We start from the raw sequence: 13338 nt of genomic DNA, 5'->3' as shown, positions 1-13338 counted from the left end.
TTCATCAACCACTTCATGTTTTTGTTTGGTCAAGTTTTAGTCGACTAAATGTCTGAGTATTTTAGTCTAGTTTTTGTCAGGCTGCATAATGTTAAATTGTTAATCCCGATTATTTTGCTCAAAATTATAATCATAATGATATATTCATCAGAATTATTGCATTTTCACCTATAAGCACAAATCAAGAGAATGTCAAACCATACACATGGTTTATTTGACCACATCTAGTTTCCTAATGTATTATAGGCTATTTATAGTCCTACTGGTAAAACAAAAAAATTTTTTTTTTTTCAATTTCAAAAATTGAAATTACTAGTAATCTAATAAATCCAAATTACTTTATTTTTTTATTAAAACAACAGCAAAAAATAATTATTGTCATACAGAGCTGCACACGTGAAGTTATTCAGCAATCACAATCAATAGGTTATAGTCGAGATCCATGTTTGGATGCAGCAAACAGCGCAAGCAGCTTGTGACAGGAACACAGACCGATTGAATGACACTTTCATTTAAACAGAAAATCTCAAATGGATAATGGAGATCATTAAACTGCTTGTTTGTCTGTGTTTTCAGATCATCCGCGCTGCTTTGTGTTCTTTTAACAGAAAAGCTCTGATTGGGGGTTTAAATTGTTGAAATCTGGCAACCGCAAGCATGAATCCCACACAAAGAGTCATGTTTTTGCTCTGGAAAATAGTTTTCATATCGCATCCACATCACAGCATTTCGTGATTAGGTAATCGCAATGTTTCAAATTGCGATTCAATTTCGATTAATCGTTCAGCCCTAATTAAAGGCAGGGTAGGTAGGAATGGTCTAAAAAACTTATTTTTCAAATTTGTTTAAACTTTATGTACATATCAATACAGAATTAAAATGTAAGTACTCTGAAAAAGAAAGTATAAAAATCGAGTGTCTGTAGACCTCTCACGACTGTTTTAAAGACAGTTCATTATTTCCATTCACTCCACCCCCTCCCTTCTGGGCTCCTTCCAAAGCCACGCCCCCAAAACACATGAACGCGCGACTCCAACCGCTGAGCTGAAGAGCATTATTTACCTGAGACAAGCAGAGAGGAAGGAGCACAGTGCATGTAGTGACATCATGTCAGAATCACATGTAATAAAAAAATCTAACGCTAATTGCTTATGAATATAAACAAATAAGATGTATTTTAGTACTCACTATCAAGCTAGCATATTGATATTGGTAAATTTAAAATATATATTTTTTGATTCGCTAACGAGCTAGTTATATAAGCTAAAAACAGGTTGCATTGATACACTTTTTTACATTACCATCAGTTACATTGTGATGAAGATGAATTTCGTGTAAGATTCATAACATATACAGTATGGTGTTCTGCATGTAGGGGTGGGAGATATTGACAAAAATGAATATCTCGATATTTTTTTCCAATATCTAGATATCGATATTCAGGCGATATTTTTGCCATCCTTCAAAGAAATGTGAGCAAACTGGCAAAGAAGGTCCAGTTGGTCTTTTGACTTGCTGCATTTGACCTATATTATTCTAGGCTATAGAAAAAAACAATAAAGGAGCTAACTAAACAGAATCTGTGGCAGCCCCTACTTTTTCCACTTACAAAACTTAACTAGGCACTTCTTGCAACAGTGATTATTAAATCAAACAACAATATTGTTGATGATCAATTCAAAGTAAAAAAAAAAAAACATTTTCAAAACGGTATAAATCCATTCATTTTTTCCCCCAAAACGCTATAAATCCATCTTTTTTTTCTTTTTTTTTCTAAATTTATGGTTTGTCTTTTTAAAAAAGTTTTTGTCTTTATTTTTCGTGTTTGCATTTATGAGGAAAAAACAATATTACTTGACAGTTCTCCATTATGGACGCGAGCGCTCTGAAAGCTGCACTAAGACTTTCAAACTTTAACAGAGATCTCAAAACAGAAAGCACAAAGCTTTTCTTTAAAACGAATTTCGTTTTGGATTAATTGTATCTTAATTTTAATTTTTTTTTTTCATTAATTCATTAATATTTTCATTCATGGATTAAATACATAAAGTAAATATAGGCTATCAATCACAACATAAGGTGCTTGAACTGGAGATTATATCATCGTGAACCGAACCGTAGCCTCGCCTCACAGGCCTAAAAAATGTGGAATATATTTACAGAAATCTGGTTCTAAACAAAACCATCCAAAACAAAATAAAACTATGTAGCCTAATAAATGTGCATTTCTCCGGTGCATGCGTTCACTAGCCTACTGCGAAGATCGCGAGTCAAATATCGTCAACTTCATCTTTGCAGCCGACACAGAAATTAATAAACAATTAAAATGTCTTATTGCAATATTTTACACATTCATAATCATTACTTTTGCTGGTTCTTTGAGGCAGCTTTTTAGGTTTATGGCGTTTTGGAAAAGAGCTCTTCACGTACAAACACCGTTTCACCAGGGCACAGCGGCCCTTCAGCACATAAGAACAAAAAGAGAAAAAGCACGGACTTACTAATTACGAAACTTTGATGTGGTTGAACAGGTGATACAGTCACAAATTCCTTTGCAACTCAAACCTTCTCACGAGTTATGAAGAAAGAGAACAGCATTTCAGTTTTCAGCGCGTCCTCCTTTGATTGCTGTGTTGTGACTGGAAAAGTGCATGCAGGAGCACATGCGCAAAATGTAGGTTTGTAAAATGTCCTTTTGTAAAATCAAAATAATTTTAGGGCGAAGCAGAGGAGGTCGTGCAAGAGGCCGTGGCGTGCAACTAGGGTCCGAGGAAGTAGAGGCCGAGGACGGGGTGGTCGCTGGAAAGCTACGCCGATATTGACACGCGTTTTATTTCTTTGTTTATCCAAAGACTTTTTGTTCATTACCTTTTCTTGTACTGTCTTCTTTTTTTGCCTTGTTTGCCTTCACTAACTGCATGCCGGTAATGTGAATTTTGATTGCTCTTTCTCTGCCATTGTTTTGCTATTCCTAGGTTCCGTGCCTCTCGAATTCCTCAAATCAAACGTGCGCGCGCAAGTGGGCAGATCCCGTGGCAAAAGGGTGGTTGCCATGGTTGCGAGAGAGAGTGACAGTCGCCTAAGCCAATCCTTTGATTCGTCCCGAATCGAAATAATGAGCTGTGTTTAATACAGATTAAACGGTCTAGAGTCACTTGATTTTTATACTCTTTTTTTCAGAGTACTTACATTTTAATTATGTATTGATATATATAGAAAGTTTTAACAAATTTGGATCTTTTATTTTTATAAAGTCCTACCTACCCTGCCTTTAATGGGTTTCTCTCCCCCAAAAGTGTAAACACTGAGCGTTCCAGGCACAATCTAAACATTGAAACTAGTCTGCACCGATCCATCACTCTCTTTTCAGCTCAACCAATAGAGTGAGTTTGGGGTGTGGCTACTGTAGAAGGCTGAGCCAGAGGGTTTTTAGCCCCTGTGGGACCACGAATGATGCATTACATGGGAAATAACATTCTGCTTGTGGTACATGAAAGCAACCCAAAATTCATGCATTTACACTTTAAATGATTAAACAGCTTATAAGCACACTACAATGGACTTGTCATTAATTTTGACTTTCATTTAAGACAAAGGGCCCTATTTTAACGATCTGAAACGCAAGTGTCAAAGCGCAAGTAACTTTGTGGGCGGGTCTTGGCGCTGTTGCTATTTTCCCGGCTGGATAAATGACTCTTGCGCCAGGCGCAAATCTAAAATGGGTTGGTCTGAAGAGCTTCATTATTCATAGGTGTGGTTTGGGCGTAACATGAAATAAACCAATCAGAGCGTCATCTCACATTCCCTTTAAGACCAGGCGCGCTTGTTCTAAAGCGGATTCCTATTATAACGGCGGATTTGCCAGGCGCGCGCCAGGAGCGGTTCACAGCCAAGGAGAGCAACGCTCTCGTCAGGGACGTTGGGGATGGAGAAACACACCCAAATTAACTTCGGTTAAAAAGGCGTATGATAATTTGGGTAAATGTGTAAGCTAGATGTATGCTTTATAATAAATTGTCTATCTATCTATCTATCTATCTATCTATCTATCTATCTATCTATCTATCTATCTATCGTAATAATGTATGATTTGCAAAAATGAAAACTGCTGCTTCTGTGTAGATGAGAGAATCAAAGTGTATGCGCGTTGTGCACTCGCTACATTGATTATGGCCAAGCATGCGCCCTTAAAATAGCATATGAATAACATGCGCAACGCGCCACTGACTTTAAACAATTTTTTCCTGGTTAGTGGCGCAATTGTTTTCTAAACCTGCAAAATAGCATGAAGGAACGTTTGCGCCGGAACACGCCTCATTTTTTGCTCTGAACCGCCCAGGGGGCGCAAGTTCATTCCCTAGTTTAGCGACGTGCTTCTGTGGAGGGAAAAGCGCGCTTTGCGCAGGTGCAAAATAAGAATGATACATGCGTCGGTGTACAAAGTCAATTGCGCTGGGTGCAAGATAGGGCCCAGAGAGTTAATCTTCTCAATTGCTTATTCATAACAGTGAAACAGCTAAAAATATTCATATTATGTTAAACCTTTTATTGAAAGTAGCATCTTTTACCAAGAGGCGTCAAACAGGGGGGCAGGTGTGGGGGGGTGTACGGTGTGAAGAGGGCCCAGAGGCTTTGGGTGACCCAAAACTCTGGTGGGAAAAGAGGCTGAATAAAGTCTGTGTGCAGAACATAGAAAGCTGTATATTAACTCACCATCTCATATTTAATGAACCATATTTCATCCTGTGTTATAGACTTGTTTGCTGTAATCTCACTGATCAGTGCTGTGAACATTTTTCTTCTTATCTACAATCATCAAACTCACTGAAAGAGCTGGACCTGAGTAAAAATAATCTTAATGATTCAGGATTAAAGCTGCTCTCTGATGGACTGAAGAGTTCACACTGTCAACTCAACATACTGAGGTAAGATAAACAAAGATTCGCTTGAGCCCCTATCACACAGAGCATTGATCCCATAAAATTGCTAGTGCCTTTGTGAACACAAAACACGTCCAGGGATTCATCCCCGGGATTGATTCATGGATGGGGACCTTGTAACATTGCTGGGATAAGTCCCGGAACACGCCCTGTGTGATCAAAAGGCAGGACCAATGGCGTAAGGTTGTGGTGATGACTCTGAAGCTGAGATCGTTCGACAGCTTAGTCGAACAGTACGCGATGCACTAGTTTATGATCGAATCAGAAAGAAAATAAATTCACAAGGCACTGCAGACTGCAGGCAAACAAAAGGCACTGCAGAGACATTACTTAACACGTATTTGAGAATCGGAATAGAAGATTTGTTAATATTTAGAAATAAAAGCGCTACATCTGTCATACAGCGCTATTTATACATTTTATGAAATATCTATTCATACAGCGCGGGGATCGCGATGCCGGCTCAACATCGTGATGTCTGTCAGCCATCACGATGGACGATGGCATCGTCTTTTGTCCCAAACCTAATGCAGTGGCTGTATTTTTGAGCCCAAGACAAATTTCCATCTGGCACAATAAAGTATACATTAACCTTAACAAATTAAATGCTAGTCACTTACTATTTGAGCTGAAACTATTTCTGTATCACTTTGCATAATTTGGACTAATTTTGCTTTCAAACGAGACCTGGATTATGTCGGTATAAAGATTCAATAGCTGCAGCCATGTTATTTTAGGTATGTCATTTTCAGCTTGTGGAAGTGCTTAAGTTAAATTACGTAAAAACATAAATTAAGTAACAAGTCCTAATTTTCACCACATTTTCACCAAACTAAACTACATTGCCAAATCTCCTTTTCCTTTTCTGGTGACTAAACATACTCGACCAGTTGTAATGTCCCTGATGATGTGACGTTGTGTGTGTGTTTTTGTAGATTATCTGGCTGTATGGTGACAGAGAAAGGCTGTTGTTTTCTGGCTTCAGCTCTGATGTCAAACCCCTCACATCTGAGAGAGCTGGATCTGAGTTACAATCACCCAGGAGAATCATTAGACAAGCTGGTCTCTGATCCAAACTACAGACTGGAAAAACTCAAGTATGTTCAACACTAACAATCATCCTGTCATGTTTATTTGGACGTGTGCAGTACTGAAAACTATGAGGGGCCATATAGGTCATAATTATTGATAATCGTCTTATAAACACTAGTGAAATGAACAACATTGATCAACCTTAGTGAGTTTCACTAGTGTTTGTAAGAGGCTTTTTCAGTAATGCATATGAATGAATTTCACTAAGGCTGGGCATACACTGCACGGTTTTTGTCAGATTTTTAGCCGAATTCAGACTCGTGTCGTGCGTTGTTTGTCTTGCAGTGTTCGTGCAGTGTACAGGGGGAAATGAGGGGTGATTAACCTCTCCCGACCGGCAATCGGATGGTCAGATGAATTTCCGGCATATAAGAAATGTTGGTTGCTCCTCGTGACTATATCACAGTTTAAGCAGAGCTACGAACCGATAGCCCTAAACTCAGTGTTTTTTCCCTCACTGCGCCTGCCCGAAACCTGAAGTTAAACCATTTCATCTTTAATGCAGCAAGAAAGAAAACAAAAAGACAGATCTTTACGTTCTGTAGCTATCAAACTAGCAGCAAATTACTGTTGCTTACCTCTAGTTCGTTTAAGTTCATATTTATTTATATAACACATTTACAACAGTCACTAGGCTGACCAATAGTTTTTGGGTCCGAGTCCACCTTTGTCGAGGCCGAGTCAAGTCCAAGTCCTTAACAATCGATTCCGAGTCCAAAGAGGCCGAGTCGGACTCAAGTCCGAGTCCCTAACATCCGAGTCCGAGTCGAGTCCGGTCGAGTCCACAAAGATTTAAATGATTTGAAATTGACCTTTGACAAAGACCCACCCCTCTTAGTTACTGTTGCTACGTCCGATAAGCCATTCCGCTCTCACTCCACGTTCTCACAGTGGAAAATATATTGCGGAGCAAAGAGGACACTGACAATGCGCTAACAGACGAGACAGAGCAGGCTACTTTTGGTATGAAATAAAGTCTCAGCTTTCAAATTTTGTAATTTTTATGAAATTCAAACAATAAATACTGTTTTTGTGGTGCTTTAATGTGTAGGCCTCAGTTCAAGCAGCACGTGAACTGATAATCTCTTCTAGTTATAGCACGAATTAAACATGAACGAACATCAGAACCGTAAAAAGAAATTAATACACACCATTTTTCAAGTTCAAGTCCACTGACTTTAATCTACTAACTGATTTGGTTTGTTGGATAAAAAAGGCAGGTATCTGCATTATGATTGGTCAGATCGCCTGTCAATGAAATTCCGGCGAAAGGTCTCAACACTGAGCTCTTAAATTAATATTTTTATCCTTACAAAATAATTGCAATGTATAGTTACAGTCATACGTTTACCTATTGTACATCTTTCAGAATCTGCAAGGTAATGCTCAAGAATGCAACACAATGCATTAAGAGCCAGGTGTAAACTTTTGAGCAAGATTATGGTGATTATATTTTTCTAATTTTGTTTTACATGCCTCTGAAGGGCAGGACTAAATTAATTAATGAATTATTAAACAAAATAAGAACAAATTACACCAATGATCCAGTTCAAAAGTTTACAGCCCCTGGCTCTTAACGGATGTTTCCTTCTTGAGCATCACTAAATGTTTGCAGGGTTTGTTAGATTTGTGTACGAGTCCCTCAGTTGTCACCAGTGTGAAAAGATGGATCTCACAATCATAGTCACTGCTAGTAAGGAGTCAAATAAGCAGAAAATGCTGGCAAAGCAAATAATGTGCAATAGCTGGAGGATTCTTCCTCATGAACAACCATTACAAAAAAAAAAAAAAAACAGTTGTGGATGATTTAGGTAATGACACAATATTAAAATCAAGCCTATGTAATTTGTCTTGGATTTTGTGTTTGTATTTTTTCATGTGGACTAGGCTATTAAACATCTTATGTGAAAAAGCTTTTTCAGGGCTGTACTAAATAGAAACAATGTTTTATGATCCTTCTAATAATATAATTAGCTTCCGGGGGCACGGCCTGCTGTCGACCCTGTGCTCACCGTTTGTTTGTTTGTCTGTCTGTGATTAGTTTTTACATGCTAGAATAGCATCTTGAACAGTATCTTAAATATAATCTTGAAATAGCATCTCGCTATGGATATTATCGTCATGAAAATCGCTTTACTATGGATACTACTTTGCTTATCGGCATTTGGAATTGGGGATTGTTTATCAGGCCGTCAAGACTATCTCACCTACACCCGTGAGCACCTGCTCTCTCTACGAGCAATTGGTGAAGCTCCACCAACTCTTCATGTCGACTGTATGGAAATCCGTCGGCCTGCCAAATGGCCAGAGAGGAGGAAGAAAGTAAAGAAAAAGCGAGGCTCAAGGTGTATGTAAATAGATTCTGCAAGGTGTATGTAAACTTATGACTAAAGTGTAAATGTAACAAAAATCATAACATTATTAGACGCCAAAATGTTGCTATGGTTATCATGTTGCTATTGTTACTATGTCAGTCATCGCAATTTCATGACTCACTGGACTAAAATTTAGCGGATTCACTCCCATATTTAAATGCAGTTATCACTCTTTATATTTTAGGCTACAGTGTGAACGTAACCATGAGACCTCTAGAAGCATGAAAAACAAAACTATTATTTAGATTGTCTATAGCGCTCCCTTTAAGCCATCACTTACCACGTTCTTCACTCTCTCTAAAACTCTCATCATAAACACTGAAGTTGACCGCACTGCACAGTGAATCTTTTATTAATATCGCGTCTAGACTTTGTTGTTTATGAGGGGATTTGCGAAAGGATAAAGCTTGTGCTGATTCTGAACATACATTTTGAGTGAATTCTCCGCATTAGTGTGACCACCATCAAACAAACCAAATGTGGGACGATTATAAGTTTGTGTGGGACATAATAAATAACAATGTGGGACATATTAACAACACTAAAACATAACCTGAAAACTGTTATATAATGTCTATCTAACTTAATAAAAACAGTTGTATTGTGCATTTCATCCAAGCGTGCAAGCGTGCGGACTCGACTGACGGAGTCTAAAATGTCAGAGTTCGTGTCAAGTCCGAGTACAAATTCATCCGAGTGTGTGACAAATCCGAGTTCATTCAAAATTGGACTCAAGTCTGAGTTAGAGTACCCCAACTCTACTGTGAATATTAAAGCGCAAAAATACTGCTATGTAAATATATAATCTGCTTGTTCTGCGTGCCTCTCTATGAATGAACTGGGTCGTTTCGTCTACTACATAGGCCTAGGCTAGGCTACTCAAGTAGCTTATGCCTGAGGCTCATGTGTTTTTGGCATCTCACAAACAATATGAGGACATGAATACATGAACATTTACAGAGCTGCTCTGAGAGAACGCCTAATGAGCATTTTCATAATTTTATTTGAGAAAAAACACTGTCAAATACACTCTAAAACAGGTCTTCACTACAGTCCGTCAAAATAAAAGTTCGGTTTAACTTGGTTTAATTATTACAGAAATATATGACTATTGTAGGCCTACAATAGAACATACTACTTAAAATAATAACAACAACAATAAAACAATTTATTTAAACATTTAAGGAATATATTTTTTGTCCATGGTTTAAATCTATTTTGCAGCACTTCCCCAAAAAATAAAAGGATAAAAGTTAAAAAAAATTATTTGATTACCACTGTTTTTGATAACAAGACCATCTTTAAGCCTTACACCCGTTTCACACCACAAGCGTTAGCAGCACATAAGCAATGCATGTTTTTCTGGGGCCCATTTTAGCAAATGAGAGTTTTTAACGATGCTTCTGATGGGAACGCTCTTATTTGTTTACATGGGTGCCGGAAACATATTTGCTGCTGATGCTTGCTCTGTGAAACAGTCTTTACACTTAACACGAGAGATTCTAATTCATTTTAATGACCACTTTACTTTATGTAAAATCCTTATTATGAAAATGAGTGTGACATTTTGTTTTTATAGAGTGGATCATGGTGGAGAGATCATGGCAAAATTAGGACTGCTCAAATGTAAGTTTACACAGACGCTCGGGCACATAAAGAGTCATCTATTGTGAAGAATATTTTCTATATCCTAACCCTATTTAACAATAAACATTTTGACATTTTGTAGATTTAAATTATTTTTGCTTCTTTGTGTCAAATGTTATAATCTTTCTTCTTATGTTCAGATGCATGTGATCTCACCCTGGATTTAAACACGGCAAACACTCGTCTTGCTCTATCTGAGAAGAACAATAAGGTGACACGTGTGACAGAGAAGCAGTCGTATCCTGATCATCCAGAGAGATTTGATGGTATTCCTCAGGTTATGTGTAGAGAAAGTCTGTCTAGTTGCTGTTACTGGGAGGCTGAATGGAGCGGAACAGTTTATATATCAGTGGCATATAAAGGAATCAGCAGGAAAGGAGTGAGTAATGACAGTTTGTTTGGATACAATGAAAAGTCTTGGAGTCTGAACTGTTTTAGTAACAAGTTCATTGCCAGACATAATAATAAGAGCACAGTAATATCTGCCCCTTCACATCCCTCTAACAGAGTAGGAGTGTATCTGGACTGGCCGGCTGGCACTCTGTCCTTCTACAGCGTCTCTGACACACATACACTCACACACTTACACACATTCAACACCACATTCACTGAACCCCTCTATGCTGGATTTGAGCTTTGTTATGGTTCAGTGTCTCAGTGTGAGATTATACAGCTTCCTGTGAGATACAACTGAGACACACAGTTGAGTGAAAGAAACACTCAAAATATCTCTTTTTAACTCACACAGCTGTAAACTGTTTCTCTCTTCTAATCCTAATTTCAGTGTGTATATAGAAACACACACACGTTGACTTTGGTCTAAATGAGACACACCACATACTTCTATTGTGTTAAGACATTTGAATGCGGCTCAACAGGAGTTTTGTCTTTCCCTGAGCGCCACCTGGAGGAAGATTTAGTTTCTCTCTCACAGAAAACCATAGACAGTATATAAACTGGACACAGCGACCCCATTGAATTCAACGGAGAGAAGTGAAGTCAATTAGAAGCTCTCACTTCCTGGGGGTCGAGCGTACTGCGCAGACTCAAACTGAGCTTGACGACGTAGATGTGACGTGAGCAACCCGTCTGTCTTCTAGTAGCTGTGCCAAGAGAAATCTGAATCATTCCCTTCCGAAACTTGCAGAGACGGAGAGTGTGAGTAGGAGCTGTCCATGAGCTAGAGCAGGAGAAACTTTTGCTAAGTATTCTGATTAATTATTTTGTCATTTTGCCTCCATGTCCCCCCGATTGCCCGCGAGCTTCTCCTCCTGTCTATACGGTTATCTCTCTACCGTGCGACAGAGAGTCGCGTGGTTATGACGTAATCGTTAGCCTATTTTTACAAAAACTACTTATACAGGGCCATAACGTAAGATACACGGTAATGGAGCCTTTTATACATTTTCGTGTTTCTTTAGAAATAAATAATGGACAAATGGATTCTTTAAACGCCTCAGATGTAAAGTTATTCGCTGTCAAAGTGACGACAAAATGAATGGGAGTCAATGGTGTGCTAACAGCAGGTGGGGGTCGGCCAATCAATGGCGGCGCCCGGGGAAGCTTCAATATTTTTTTGAAACCCTGCCCCTCTGCAGGAAACAGTTATCTGCAACCTTGCTCTGTTTCTATGGTAACTGAGGGTCAGTCAGATGTCATTCTAAACACACTTCATTACAAATGTTAAAGGCTGTGGAGCTCCTCTTACTTTCCATGGGGAAGATTCAAGTCTCTTCCTGATCACTTTCTCAGCTGTCTGTCAATCACAATCAAACTGATTGTTCAAATGAGTTGAAGATGTGTATCATTTGATGATGTGTTAGATTTAGTATTTGTAGAGACTCGATGGGAATATTTTGAGAATCTCATAGTTGTAGAGCATTAATACATTCAATAATCAGCTTGTGTTTTGAGCTCAACATTGTTATTGGCTGATATTATAACCTTAAATTATGTATTTAATCATGTTGCTTCCTAATACTTAATAATTTAATAGAAGATTATAAACTATATAATTTACTGTCATTAATTATTGTAATTTTCAATCAATTAAAATCAACTTGCTTACAATTGTGTGTGTGTGTGTGTGTGTGTGTGTGTGTGTGTGTGTGTGTGTGTGTGTTTATCGTTGAGTATGGGTCAACACTGTAGGATAAAAAAAAGTAATGTGTCAAACATTTCTTTTAAACATTTACAAATCTGGCAAATTTTGCTGTTAAATATGATAAAAATCGAATAGCTTTTTTAATAATTATTGATTGAATGTTTTGATATTTCAAGGTCAAATGCTTGTGTGACTTGCAGTTCAATATCTATGTTAATCTATTTAGATTATGCATATGAACAGAGAAATTTTCTTTAAAGGGGTCATATAATGCCATTTTTGTACAAGCTAATATGATTCTTTAGGGTCTAAATTAAAAGTTTGTAATATACTTTAATTAAAAATTCTCATTAGTATTGTAAGAAAACACTCATTTTACCTGGTCAAAACCAGCTCTGTTTTCAGCACGCCGTTTAAGTGCATGTGTCTTTAAATGATAATGAGCTTTGCTCACCCCGCCCCTCTGTTCTGTGCGTACACCGTTTAAAATAATAACACAATAACCATAACGCATTGTTCATTATAAACGTGGGATTATGAATTATATTGAGAACGTCGTACATAGAAAACATGCCGTAATGTAGAGTGTAATTCATCGTGAAGCGTGCAAACGATTTGCAAAGATTAATATAAATTTTAATATAAAGGTTAATAAAACGTTACCCTCGGTTCGGATTTAGGAACATCAAAATGATGCTGTGTTCGTTATTACACCCAAGAACAGAACACCACAATCGCTTAGACGCCATTCTGCTCATAGACAGTGCTCCAGCGTATCAACAATGACGCGCAGACTATGATGATTGACAGCTCGGTCACGAGCGGGGGCGGGTCTGTGTTGAAACGCTGCTGTCAATCAACAATCGTGGGAGGGGTGTCCGACCATGTGACGTCACACGGTCAAACGGCTTGATTTGAGAGGGGGGGAAACATATAAGAAGATTAAAAAAAAACAATGGATGGATTTTTAGCATTTTATGATGGTTGTGTACAGGCACTGCCAACACACATTTCAGTACAATCAACTTGTAAAAGTGCATGTACCATTATATGACCCCTTTAAAAAAAAAATTCGAAAAAGTTTACTTAAAAAAATCTGAAAACAGTCTTTATGTACAAAAGTAACAGGCTACATGTTTTGTTTTCTGTAAATTGATATGTTATATCATAATTTGTTTGT

The 13338-nt window shown here is 37.9% G+C and overlaps 1 protein-coding gene across 3 annotated transcripts in view; it reads left to right on the top strand.

Moving 5' to 3' along the window:
• The window catches only part of LOC308680027 (NACHT, LRR and PYD domains-containing protein 3-like), a 78759-nt gene extending 66635 nt beyond the window's left edge, over positions 1–12124 (top strand). For all 3 annotated transcript variants that reach the window (XM_081347910.1, XM_081347909.1, XM_081347911.1), the window contains 4 exons: positions 4755–4925; positions 5876–6037; positions 9987–10033; positions 10195–12124. In XM_081347910.1, coding sequence (XP_081204036.1) covers positions 4755–4925; positions 5876–6037; positions 9987–10033; positions 10195–10748 — 934 coding nt within the window. In that variant the 3' untranslated portion in view covers positions 10749–12124. The remainder of the gene's footprint in view (positions 1–4754; positions 4926–5875; positions 6038–9986; positions 10034–10194) is intronic.
• Positions 12125–13338: the final 1214 nt, after the last annotated feature.

This window comes from Scardinius erythrophthalmus, assembly GCF_964197995.2.
Source record: "Scardinius erythrophthalmus genome assembly, chromosome: 19".
NCBI lineage: Eukaryota > Metazoa > Chordata > Actinopteri > Cypriniformes > Leuciscidae > Scardinius > Scardinius erythrophthalmus.
The sequence above is the reverse complement of the archived record's forward strand: the minus strand, read 5'-3'. Positions and strand labels throughout refer to the sequence as shown.